This window comes from Pinus tabuliformis, chromosome Q (genome assembly GCF_031772625.1).
Source record: "Pinus tabuliformis cultivar Carrire ecotype Pingquan chromosome Q, CPIR1, whole genome shotgun sequence".
Lineage (NCBI taxonomy): Eukaryota > Viridiplantae > Streptophyta > Pinopsida > Pinales > Pinaceae > Pinus > Pinus tabuliformis.
In genome coordinates, this window is record NC_142296.1 from 1,242,188,114 (window position 1) to 1,242,201,518 (window position 13,405).

Below are 13,405 nucleotides of genomic sequence, written 5' to 3' on the forward strand. Positions count from 1 at the left end.
TGCTCTTCCTCACGCATCCCTAACCTTCCATTCGACCTTCCTTTTGCTGTTGCCATTGCTCCCTCCGTTCTGCTCACACCCGCATCCTCTCCAGCTCTTTATTCATTCGTTGCCAAACCCTTTGTAGTTCCCTCTTCCTGGCCCACGTGAGTCTCCATCTGGCTCCTTATGCTGCCATCCATCCGCTGCTGTCATTGCAAAAACCTCTATCCCTCTCCGCAGCAAACCCTCGCCCTCAAATTCGCAGTCTTTCTCCCTCGCTGCTCCCAAACTCCATATGCTGGCAGCGATACCTGCATCCCTTCCAGCTGCTTCCATCCTCACGCAATCCCTCCCTTGGCCTTCTCTCGAACACTTCCGCCGTGGAACCTGCATACATACACAACCGCACAACAAAACATTCGACCCTTTATTTATTTGTAAATATGTGTTAGTTAGGGTAAGTTTCATTTTTGTCTAGTTTAGTTCTGTTTTATATATTTAGATTAGGGTTAGACTTATTTCCATTTCATGATTCTGATTTTTTATTTATTTATTTAGTTTAGTTTAGTTTTTTTTTTTTTTTTTATTTTTTTTTATTTTTTTATTTTTTTTTTAATTATTTTTTTTTTAATTTTAAAATCTAAAACACTCACACACACATATATATATATATATATATATATATAAACAAATAAAAATTTTGGGATTTGATTTTTGTGTCATTTTGTTTTATTTAGATTTTATTTTTGTTTAATTTTTTTTTTTTTTTTGAAATTTAAAATTAAAAAACTTAAAAAAAATCAAAATTCTCAAAATCATAAAAAACTAAAAAAATCCTAAAATATTTAAAAATTACAAAATTTAAAAAAATCTAAAACATTTAAAAAACATAAAAAAAGTTTTTCTTTCTTTTCTTTGTGTTACTTTTTTTAGTTTTATTTTATTTTCTAAAAAGTTTTTAAAGAATCTTAAAAAACATTAAAATATAAAAAAATATCAAACTTTAGAAATTTCGAAAATTTAAAAAATGAAATAAACTAAGTAAATTAAAGGAATTACGCTTTAACATCAAAATTTTTAATGTGGTCTATGGCCCATTAAAAATTCGATTTATTTAACCCTTCAATTTATTTTACTTATTCATTTTTCACATTGATGTTATTGCCTAAGGAATAATTAAATTTTAAATTTGAAGTTCCTTAGTGTTATTTGGTGACCAAGTGCGTTTTTCTCTATTGTCAAGTGCAATTAATGTTTCGAAAGTGATATTGGCGATAGGGGAAAATTAATAAATTTTGGATCTTGGGCAGTTAACGATAATCATTTTAAATCTGGAATCTCTTGCATGATACAGTTTTGGGCGTTTATATTAATCATACCTGATTGTCACTTGGGAAAATTATTCTGGATGATTTGTTTTCTTACTTAATCTATGGTTAATTCAAATTAAAGGCACTAGTCGATAATTATCTCTAGTTGTTGGTCGTGTCTTGGTTACATTAGAGTTTAATCTATTCATCTGAGTTAATCGAGATTCATTTAAATTCATTTAAGTTGTTCAGCATTAAAATCTCTTATAGTCTGTGTTTCACAGGTTACCCTCGTCCATTCACCTCAGGGACTACCCCCCTTGACTTGTCTAGGAGAGAGTTTAAACGGAGTAAGGATTAAGAGTGACAACCCTTACTCTGAGCATTGTCGTAATGCCTAGACACTTTGTGCGACAACAAGTCCCAATGGACTTTGACTCAAAATTAATTATTTGACTTAATCAAAAACCTAGAAGCATGAAGAAGATGCTTGACCTAGACTTGAGCATGAAACCCATGTTTAATTTTTTTCTTCTTCTTATTTTATGTAAAATACAAATTGATACAAGTGCATCAATAATTATGAAGACCGAATCTAGTTATTGTTCCAACACCCTCCAATGGGATGGTTTTACTTGTAGGTTACATTGAGACTTCAAAGGCTTACAAGGTCATTCCAAAGTAGAGGAAGACAATAGTGAGTAGGGATCTAAATTTTGAGGAAGCCTTTGTATCTAGAAAATCCCATGAGCTTATTCCAATCACAAAGGATGAGGAGCAAGAAGTTTCAAAGATTGAGCTAGGGTCACTAGTGATTTCTAGAGTAGTACAATAGCCTTCTGGTGAAGAGGGGGAGACAATAGCTCCTTCCACTTCTGTTAGGAGACCTCGATGGTTCACTTAGACGTTGAGGGATGCTTAGGAGTATGTTGAGACATCTAGTAGCACATTTAGAGAGAGTAGACCTTCGAAGAAGTTTCCAAAATGCATGGCATTGATGAGCACAATTTTAGATCATAGGCCTTCTAGTTTTCAGGAGACAACAGATTGGTAGGTATGGCAGCATGCCATGATGGAGGAGTACACGTCTAGCATGAAGAGTGATGTTTGGGACATAATTCCATAATTGAAGGAGTAGTTAGTAGTGTGCTCTAGATGGTTGTACAAGATCAAGAATTCATTAGATGGCAACATTGAGAAGTTCAAAGCAATATTTGGGGTGAGAGGGTTCTCCCATAAAGAGGGAGTGGACTATGATGAGACATTTGCTTCAGTTGATAGGTACGCTTCTATTAGAGTAGTTATGTCTTTAGTTTCATTTGTGGGATGGAGGATACATCAAATGGATGTGAAGATAACTTTCCTTAATTGGATCATTGAGGTAAAAGTTGTTGGGTATGTGTCATATTCTTTGCACGACTATCCCCACGCGCAATACATTGCGTTGGGTGCGACAGGGGGGCTCACAGGGGGGAAGTAGCCCCCTTGCATGGGGTTTGGGGTAGGACCTTGGAATTTTTTTTGGGTGGTTTTTTTGTGTCTGTGGTTTTCAGGTGCATGGTGGTTTTTCCCATGGTTTTGTAGATCTGGTCAAAGGAACTATGGTTTTATCCTAATCCTGGGTTAATGGATTGGTGGTTTGTAAATGCTACGACATGCATTTAATGTATTGTAACATTGAAAGGAATATAATGAAAAATCAATCTGCTTTTCTCGGTTTTGGGTTCCAGGAGAAAAATCTCTGTGTATATTTTATGTGATTGCCATCGTATCTTTTTCTATTTATTTAAGAATCTATTTGCAGGTATTATTGTATAGGGTTAAAACCTACAAAAAGTGTACGTAGAGCAACCTAAAGGATTTGAGGTAAATGGGAAGGAGTCCCATGTTTGTAGGCTTAAGAAGGGCTTGTATGGACTCAAGCAAACACTGAGAGCATGGTATTCTAGAATCTAAGATTGATGGATATCTGTAGAGTATGGGCTTCACCAAAAATGAAGTGGATTCTTACTTATATTATATATTTGTTGGGATTTATTTGCTCATTTTGGTGTTGTATGTAGACGACTTGTTTCTTTAGGTGTAGAGAAGCTCATTGCAAGTGCAAAGAAGACATGATAGCTAAGTTCAAGATGAAGGACATTGTGATGATGCATTACTTCTTGGGGTTGGAGGTTTGGCAAAAACCAGGGGAGATTTTCCTTAGGCAGGGTGAGTATGCAATTGAGAACTTGAAGAGGTTTTAGATGGAGGATTGCAAATCTAAGGCCACACCCATGATCACTAATATGAAGAAGGCAACAATATCAAATTCAGAGTTGGTAGATCCCATGATGTGTATACAATTGATATGGTCCTTGATGTATTTGGTCAACACCAAGTGAGATATATGCTTTGTAGTGAATACCTTGAGTTGGTTCATGGTGGAGCCAAGGCAAGAGCATTCAGCAAAAACAAAATGTGTGCCCAAGTATTTAAGGGGCACACTGGAGTGTGGTTTGAGATATCTTGGAGATGGTGAAGTGAAGCTGCAAGGTTATTTCGACTCAGATTGGGTGGCTAATGGAGGAGACAAGAAGAGCACATTAGGGTGTTGCTTTAGCTTGGGATCAATGATATTATCTTGGTTCAACATGAAGTGGACTTCCATAGCACTTAGCTCAGTAGAGGCATAATACATGGCAGCCAATATTGCTAGTTGTGAGGCCATCTAGCTTTACAAGTTACTCGTAGGATTGTTTAATTAGGAGTTGGATCCCATATCCATTTATTGTGATAATTAGAGTTGTATCAAACTCTCTGAGAATCTAGTGTTTCATGATAGGTCCAAGCATATAGAGATCAAATATCACTTCATACAAGATAGGGTTTAGAAGGGAACAATGAAGCTCCAATTTAGTCCTACAAATTAGTGGGTAGTTGATATTTTAACCAAGCCCCTGGCAAAAGGAAAGTTTGAGGCATTGAAAGATAGACTTGGATTGGTGTAGAATTCCTTTCTTGCTAAGAGCGAGTATTGAGAAATGTAGTTTAGACAAGAACTTTTGTAGAGGTTTACGGTGAACATGTGAGAAGTAGTTCGAGATATTTTGGAAAGTAATTCTATTTTTGAATCCACTTCAGTTAAAAAAGTGAAAAGTCTTATATTTAGCTATTAAGTCTAAAATAAATGTATTTCATGTATGCATGACTTAGACTGCAATTAATCTAAAAAATAGGTTAAGTTTTGGTTTCAACAAAAAGTATAAAGATATAGAAGGTTCACATATAGTTGAATAGATTGAGTGAGCGAGAGAGTGAGAGAAAACAGGGATTCAGGAAAGGGATGGATTGAGACAGCAAGCAGAGGCCGGACAGAGCAGATCTATACAAGTGTGGACTTGTACACTTTGTACAGATGTTGTAGGAATTTACAGGGTAAGTTCCTCAGATAGAACACCAAAGGACACCGCTCACAAACAGATCACAGAGCACTACACCGGTATCTAAAAGAAAGCCATCCATTTTGGCATACCAAGCCCGAGGGGCTTGCTTGAGACCATAAAGCTATTTCTTAAGCCGACATACAAGGCTGGAGTCTATTGGTATAAAGCCAGTAGGTTGTTCTTAAGGGGGGATGTTAGGATATTCCGACACATAGGAAATAGTTAAGTATAACCTGGTCTAGTGTAGAGTTAGGTAAAGTGTGTTTCTTTACTATGTACATTTGTAACTTACAATCTGACGGTCACGATATGTTCTAGACATGAAGTGATCCGACGATTCATTCTCTCCTCGGTATTACTGATACTTGGTCTGTGGCTTAACACCCGATTGGTCCATGATCTCTATTTAAAGAGCATGGAGGGTCATTTGTAGGGTGACCGTTCATGAGAGAAGCTTATGTAATTTTTATTTATTTATTAATAAATTGCCTGAAGTGGCCACGTTGGCTTAGGCCGTGGACTGTTTCCCTCTTTGAGGGTTTTAACCACATCAAGAATACTGGTGTATTGATCTGTGATCTGTTTGTGAGCGGTGTCCTTTGGTGTTCTATCTGAAGAACTTACCCTGTAAATTCTTACAGATGTATGGACAGGTCCATACAGTCGTATTGAGTGGCTGTACAGTGGTATGGACAGAGCCAAACAGTCTGTACGGTGGCTCGGGACAGCAAGCAGAGGCCGGACAGAGCAGATCTATACAGTCGTGTGGATTTGTACACTTCGTACAGATGTATGGACAGGTCTATACAGTCGTATTGACTGGCTGTATAGTGGTATGGAAAGAGCCACACAGTCTGTACGGTGAGGCTCTACAGCCATGCAGCCGGTTTTTGCTGTTTTCTGTTTTTCAAGCAGGCCATACAGCTTAGTTTAGGGTTGAATTTTTTACCTTGCAGCTGCTTGGTTTTAGTACACTGGAGGTTTTCTTGTAAGTTTTTCGAAGGAATGAAACACTAAATTTGAAGGAGAAATTACTTGTGTATGTTTGAAATTGTTTTTATACTTCTGCTATTTAATTTCTAGCTTTTTTGTGATTGATGCTATGGTCTAAAATTTGATTTCTGTATTAATTAAATTCAGCAATTTACTTGTTTAATTGAGATCATAAGGACAGCAGTTATCTAGGCTCGGAAATTTTTACAGCTTATGTAACTAGTCAAGTAGTGCACCCCCATATGTAGATCATAAGGACAGCAGTTATCTAGGCTCGGAAAATATTTACAGCTTATGTAACTAGTCAAGTAGTGCACCCCCACATGTGCCAACTTCCAAGAATAGGTAGGCACATGCCAACATGTACCAAACTCCTCTGCATGCCTAACATACTTCTCTATATACTATATAGCTACTCAAGTAGTGCACCTCACATGCGCTAAGAATGGGTAGGTACATGCCAACATGTGTCCAGCATGCTCTTCCATGTGGCCGACCACATTCCTAGTTTATATAACTACTCAAATAAGTGTGTCTGCCTTCCATGTGGCCTACTGCATTCCTAGTTTATATAACTACTCAAATAAGTGTGTCCGCCAGGAAATTTAGAAGATATCCCATGGTGGTGCACTGTTTGTCCAAGCTAAGTGCTCAACTTTTGAAGATGAATGGAGAACTCCTCTGCACATACTAAGTGCTCATACAGCTGAAAGAAAATGGAGAATAGGTTCTGAGCAACCACGGAAGCTAACAATTGTAATATATCCAGAACTATACACTTATAATCTATAAATATATTTCTTGCTTTGCTTCTGCAAAAGGTCTCTTCTGTTGTAGTGGTCGTAAGCCCAATGTTGCCAAAACTCAAATTGATCCTATGTTGATGATCATAGACGTATTACAGGAAGTACATTATAGCACATATTAAAAATATAAGTGATTAAACTTGAGATGTAAACTTTAAAGACCTTCTGTGTCTCTGCAGGTGCAAGATTGATTATCAGTGACACTCAAGGCAGGGATCAGTTAAGGGTACACAAGAAAGACAATCCAGATGTTATAACTGGTGATTTGCCCGACCGACTGGAATTGGAAAAGGTTCTACGAAGATATCCTTTACAACTTATTAGCTTTAGTGACGAGGCTGACTTCTATCTTGCTGTTTTGAAGGTTTATGAAGGTGAAAACTCCAAAGCATGACTATAAGGAACCTTTTCTGTGGATATAACGTTTTCACTTATGAATAGAGAGGACTCTAAAGTTTAAGATAACATCTGATGATTTTGTATAGGCTCTCAGTATGGTAGGGTTGAATTTCCTATTGGAATAGGATTTGCAAGCGTTGTACTTGGTCAATTGTCTTTGTAATTGGAACTTATCATTGACTCAAGAAAATAAGCACCTTGGGGCAGAGAAGGATTTCCTGTGATTCTTTTAGTATATCTTGTTAAAACTTGAAGCAAAATTGACCAAGTATTGAAAACATGGTTTCACCACACATGCTGCCCCTTCTGTATAAACATAACTGAACCCTGAAAAAAACAACAAGTCCTTCATGTACAAAGATCCTCCTGACTCGAGTTGGAATGAAATTAAACCAACTCTAGCTACTGAACACTTGGCATCATCACCAAGCTCCACATGTATTGCTGAGTCCTGCTTTGTTAGACTTGTAAACAACTGTCGTGCTCATGTCATATGACAAGATGCCCCACTGTCCACATACCATGCATTCCTTGGAATTGCGTTCATAGAAAGGCAAGAAACCAATGAGAAATCCTTCTTGAACTTTGCAGCAAATTCACTCATCTGAGATTCTGCTCACCTGTGTCTGTCGTTGCTTCTTTTTTCCCTTCTTCTGGATGCTTTGATGCATTATGTCCAACTTATGACAAATTAAGCACTTGAGTTTACTCATGTCCTTCTTTTGTGGCTGTGCAGCCAATTTCTCATTCTTTCGCTTACTCTTACTAGAATCATTTCCTTTGCACTTCCTTGTTTGGCCAATTAGGGCTAGTTCTCGTCACCTCTCTTCTCGCTGGCTTTTGACTTTCATTCAAGTTTCCTCTTGAATATAATCATCCCACTGTCTCTTGAAGTTTGAACGTTTCTCGCAAGCATAAAATTCCTAGACAAATGGTTCCCAGGAGCTTGGGAAATGGTTCAATGCCATGTTCAGTAGCTCAACGTCCTCCACCTTCTTCTTAAATGCTGCAAGTTAATCACTAATTTGAGTGATCCTCATGATGTAACTAGTAGATGTGTTAGATTTAAACATCTCTATGGATCTAAGCTTGTTTCTCAAGATCATCTTCTTATTAATGTTTTCGCCCTGGAAGAGACTTACCAGGACATCAAACATTTCCTTGGCTGTACTTTTCTCGGAAATGTGAGGAATTAAGTGATCCTTCACTACATCCAAGAGCAACCGCTTGGCTTTAACCTTCTTTCTGGTTGCCAACTATTGTGGATCTGTCAGGGATGGCACTACATGCTCAATTATATCTCAGAGATTGTTTTCCTCCAATAGCAATGTAACCCTTGCATTCAATGAAAAGAAATTGGAGGCTCCATCTAATCTGTCATCAAATCTAACTTGCTGCTGCCATCTTCCTAGACATAAACAAACTACCCTGGAAATGTCCTTAGTCCTTCAAGTACCCAACAAAAATAATCACTGGTCTGCAGATTTTATAGGTCTGCTGCTGTAACTCAGATCTACTGTTGTAAATACTTGGAAACTTAAATCAAAGACCCAACTCTGATACCATGTTGAAAAAATCTCTCAAGACCCTAGGTGAATAACTTCCTTATGATTTTGGGAAATAAAACTTGTTGAATTTTTTATTTAAATAGAAAAAATTCAGATCATAGAATTAATCACAACTCTCTTTCTTCCCTCCCACTTTATACAACCTTGGGATCAAATCCCTCAATATGCAAACCTCTAGTATTTAATATTTATACCCTTAAAAAGGTTTGCCCCTCAAGAGAGATGATTTCTTCTGGGCACTTGATAGATCCAGGATAAGATGTATTTAAGGTGGGAGTCTATAAACTTTTTGACATGCTGAGAGAATCACCACAAATGCTGGTCCGGCTTCTGCATAGAACAGAATATCCAAGGAGTTCTTAGCAAAATAACATTCAGGCAATTTATATGAACATTTAGAAAAAGCCAACAACAATGTACTGCACAAAGACAATAATCGGAAATAAGAGATACATAAGCTCTCCTAAATATCGAGCGCATGGTAGGATAAGCCTGACGGATGGCTGAATATCGATAAAGAAATTTACATTAGATCATGCAGCAACCAGAGACAGGTCTTGAGATAATTTAGCTACATAACAATTAAGTTATTAACTATACAAATGATGCATAAATAAATAGCTATTCCATTCATACAAGTGATCATAACCTTGTATAGGTAATTTTTAACTATACAAGTGATGCATAAACATCGAATGTGACTTTGAAATCGTGATGAAAGCATTTTAGAATATGCAATTGTTATGTATGATTTTTTAATGACCTGTGCTCACATCCACTGGGCAAAAAAAGGAGGAAAAACAAGATAATGAAGAAGAAACCAAACTGCTGAAAGGGGAGAAGAGATTACTTCCTAACTAAAGCTGGTGCATAAAGAAATCTAGTAACAACGCGATGACAAGCAACAAAGCTTATTGAATACGATGTCTCAAATGTTAATTTTACAACTCAAGAAGGTGGTAAGAAATAATCAAAGTTTCACAACCACAAAACATGAGCATCGAGTAACCAAATCAGCCAACTATTATGTCAAAAAGAGCTGCTAAATTTCCACATGATTTAGCCAGCCAAATAACTCAACCTTTTGATTACTAGGAACATCAAGGGATGTACTAGATCACAACATCGATTCTTCTCTTGATGTAGCTTCATGGAGATGTAATATATTACGTTTCGAAATCTCATTTATATGTATAAAAGTCCCCAAGCACATAGCGAAAATAGGAGGACAACTTAGAGGCGGTACAAACTATCACTTCAATAACTTTCACTCTCACTTTAAGCTACCTCTTATCCGAGAAAGGGAAGGTTTTCCCAAAACAAGAATGCTAAGTTTATGACAATAAGGTTCAAGGTGATTTGAAGAGATTACTAAGCAAAACGAATAAGCTGTAACAATGGAAAATAAAGGTGGTGATGGGGGACAAAGAAGTAGTCCGATCCCGTAAGGGGCTACACTTAGAGAGCAATTTGTAAATAGTTAATACGAGTAGAGCAATGTAACAACACACCTTACTGTATTGTTAAATACTGAAGAAATACACTTGGAGGGGGCTTAAGGGTGCCACACTCAAACGATGCTATGATGGTGTGTCCTATAATGAACAAGGATTTGCTAAAAGAAAGCTAAACATTTATTAATAGAACATTAAAGGGGAAAAGAGGGAAGATTCTCACACAAGTCTCTTCGAGCATGGTAAATATACCCTTCCTTATGGCTTCCCAAACATGTTTTTAACAAGTCATTCCTAACATACATAATGCTAAACAACAATTAGAGATCACAAATATTACCTTACATTTAAAAGAAATAACTGAACAATATCCAGAAGCTTTCTATTAGATATTCAATAGAGCCCAAAGAGGCGATAAATCCTTGCAAATCCAACCATGAGTACAAATGGGTAGAGAATATCCTAAGGTTTGAGTTTTATCTCCTCAAATAAAGAAGTATTTGTTTTCCTATATCTATTATCTCTGCAAGGAATAATAATAAACTATCTGTCTAAATGACTTTCCTACTAAAAGTAGCAATGAGTTGTTGAGATCCACACTCTTATCCAAAAACAAACAATAGAATAACTAAGGAAACAAATATAATAATGCCCTCAAGTAATCAACTCCATGAGACAAGTCAACAATAATAAAATAATAGAGTTTGTTATGCATCAACCTCTTAATAGCAAAATAAGGTGTGACACATCCTTTAGATGAGGGCCATGTCAAATGCTCCAACAAGCTCCCCAAACTCCTCCAAGAGAGAGCACTTTTCAAGAATATGTCAAAACATGTGCCAAGAAATGTGACAACCCATTTTGGTTAAACACCTCTTGTAAATATTTAATAAACATTGTTGTAAATTGAATTGTGGAAATGTAAGCATAATTAACTGGTTGAGAAATGGGACATAGATTCTAGATCTTTGAGGACGAGATTGCTTGGGAAATTGGAGGAAACTAGTTATTTAATACCAGCCACAGGCTGATTGGTGTACTTTAATGGAGCAGACCACATATTTATGAAGTTAGAGGAAGTGTATGGGATTCCCCAAAAGGGAGGACAAGCCCATACTCCTCTTGGGCAAGTCCACAAGCAAAAGGGACCAAACATTAAAGAAATAAATTGTGCTGGCATGGAGATTTTTTTCAAGTAGGCAATTGGAATTAGGTAGGGACAACAATAAAGAAGGTGGGGGGTATCATAAAAGATAAGTTATAGGAGAGTAGAGAATATCAAACCAAGTTAAGGAACATGTAATGAACAATTAACTGTATAGGAGTATAAATCTCTTTTTGCTATACTCGTTTCCTTCAAATAAATCTCTACTCCGATATATATATATATATATATATATATATATATATATATATATATATATATATATATATGTTGTAACGGCTACAACCACCCTCCAAAATTTTGCCTTAGCCTGTTTTGGAGTCTCCCTACCAACCTTCACAACAGCTTGCCTTGCTTCGTCAAGTCCTCAGGCTTCAGTGTTTTTCTTGCTCAAAGGCAGCTTGTCAATCACAGTTTGATCTTTTCCCTTCATAGGCTGCTCACCTAGACTTGGTTCAGCTGCAGGCTGAGCAACTTCCCCTTGAAAATTACACATTTCTAGACGACAACCAACCTTCTCTCCAGAAATTGCGCAATCCTCTCTGACAGCCTGTTGGGCTCCAGGATTGCGTAATCCTACCAGCCAACCCTCCCAGTAGGATTTGCGCAACAGCAGGCTGTTCAGCCCAGGATTTGCACAAATCTAGGCAGCAGTCAGCTGCTCAACCTAGAAATTGCGCAAATTTCCTGGGCAGCCAGCCAAGTTCCCAACGAGAAATGTGCATTTTTCAGTAGCAGTGAAGTAGTCTCTTGCATGTGCAGCTGAGTTGATCGGTTCCCTCTGGGACTGAGCAAAACAGACTTGCATGCATGGGCTATTTCTCCCAAGGCAGCATGCAAATGCATCCCTTGTTTCAGGGATCTATGAGGTTAGGTGCAAGGAACAATTCAGAAACCTCCCTCCAAGTGTTGCTTCCCCTAGATTTGTGGCATGCACGTCACAACCTCGATGTTATCAAAACTCATCAATTGGACGCTGCAGAGCTCATTCCTCACATCAACCTTGTAGCTTTGACATCCCACATCAGGTCTAGGAGAAGTCGACACATTCAACTCAGTTGTTTTGGGGTAAGCTCTCTTCCCATGCCTTGTGCTGCATTTCTGTCGCTTTTTGTGTATTCGCTTGTGTGAGCGCTGTTTTCTTGATTTCTTTGAATGCCTGCTTTCGTTTACATGTATTCTAGCTTGTCCTAGCTCTGTTTCAATTTTCGTTGCTATCTCACTGGTGTTGCATCCATGACACTGTTTTGCACAGACGTTCGCCCAATCGGCGAATGACCTCAACCACATGCATGTTGATCTGTTTGCTGAATCTTCCATTCATGTTTTGCATGCACTGCTTATCACTTCTGCTATCACTTAGTGTCGCCATGCATTTCATCGACTTGCTTTCAGTTGACCGTCGGCGAGTTGGGCCAACCTTGGCCAAGGCTCTGCCCCCACCAAGACTGCATTGCGCAATCTGGGGAAGGAATGCTCACCTTCCTCTCCAGATTTACGCATTCTTGCCCAACACTGGCTTCCTAGACTGAATTGCACATTTCTGGAGGTCAATCGCTGCATGGCCCAAAAAATTGCACAAATCTGTCCCTGGGTTAGCAGTCCTTCCCAGCTGGAATTACGCAATGCGCAATCCCAATAGTGAGCAGTGAGACTGGACTGTGCATTGCACAGTTCCAACAAGGAGTTAATCTCTCAACAGCCCGGACTATGCTTTGTGCAGTCTTGGCAGTCGGTCTCCCAACCTCCCGATCGAAACTGCGCAACCTTCATGATCATTCACCCAGGTATGTTGCAAGTCAGTTCTCATGTTCATTTTGGTTTTCGACTGACAATTTGCTTGCTATGAGTGTTGCCATGTCTCCAGGTACCGCAGGTGTTCATCTGCCTCTCAACAGTACAGGTACAATGGCTTCCAGGAGAGCAGAGACGAAGACACCGTTCAGAGAACGCTTGGGGATGCAGTCGATCAAGTGTCTATGAGCTTGCCTACTCACAAAGACATCAAGTTGTTCATGGACAAGGACATTAAGCAGCGTCAACACAGTAAGCAACATCATGAACAACAACTGAAGGCAACATACTGTTGGGAGATTTAATGGGTGTATTAATTCTCCTACATCTATATGTCAATCTGGGCTCGTAAACACGAGTTGTACTGCACTTTCTAAATTCAGTTCTTGGTCAGAGTTCTAATGGTTTCCTTTATAAAATGATTTAGCTGAATCTAGCACACAATTCATCAAATTCTAGCAAGCAAAATCAATAATCAAATTTTAACTTTGAAACTCTTAATGAATCTG

The 13,405-nt window shown here is 38.1% G+C and overlaps 1 protein-coding gene across 3 annotated transcripts in view; it reads left to right on the forward strand.

Moving 5' to 3' along the window:
• The window catches only part of LOC149224312 (uncharacterized), a 222,851-nt gene that overhangs the window by 105,517 nt on the left and 103,929 nt on the right, over nucleotides 1–13,405 (forward strand). The window contains exons 2-3 of one of the 3 annotated variants that reach the window (XM_089386092.1): nucleotides 6,696–6,776; nucleotides 6,881–7,139. The exons of 1 other annotated variant lie outside the window; for it this stretch is intronic. In XM_089386092.1, coding sequence (XP_089242218.1) covers nucleotides 6,696–6,776; nucleotides 6,881–6,888 — 89 coding nt within the window. In that variant the 3' untranslated portion in view covers nucleotides 6,889–7,139. Of the gene's footprint in view, nucleotides 1–6,695; nucleotides 7,140–13,405 lie in introns of those variants that run through there. One more of the 3 variants, XM_089386090.1, reaches the window with a different exon arrangement.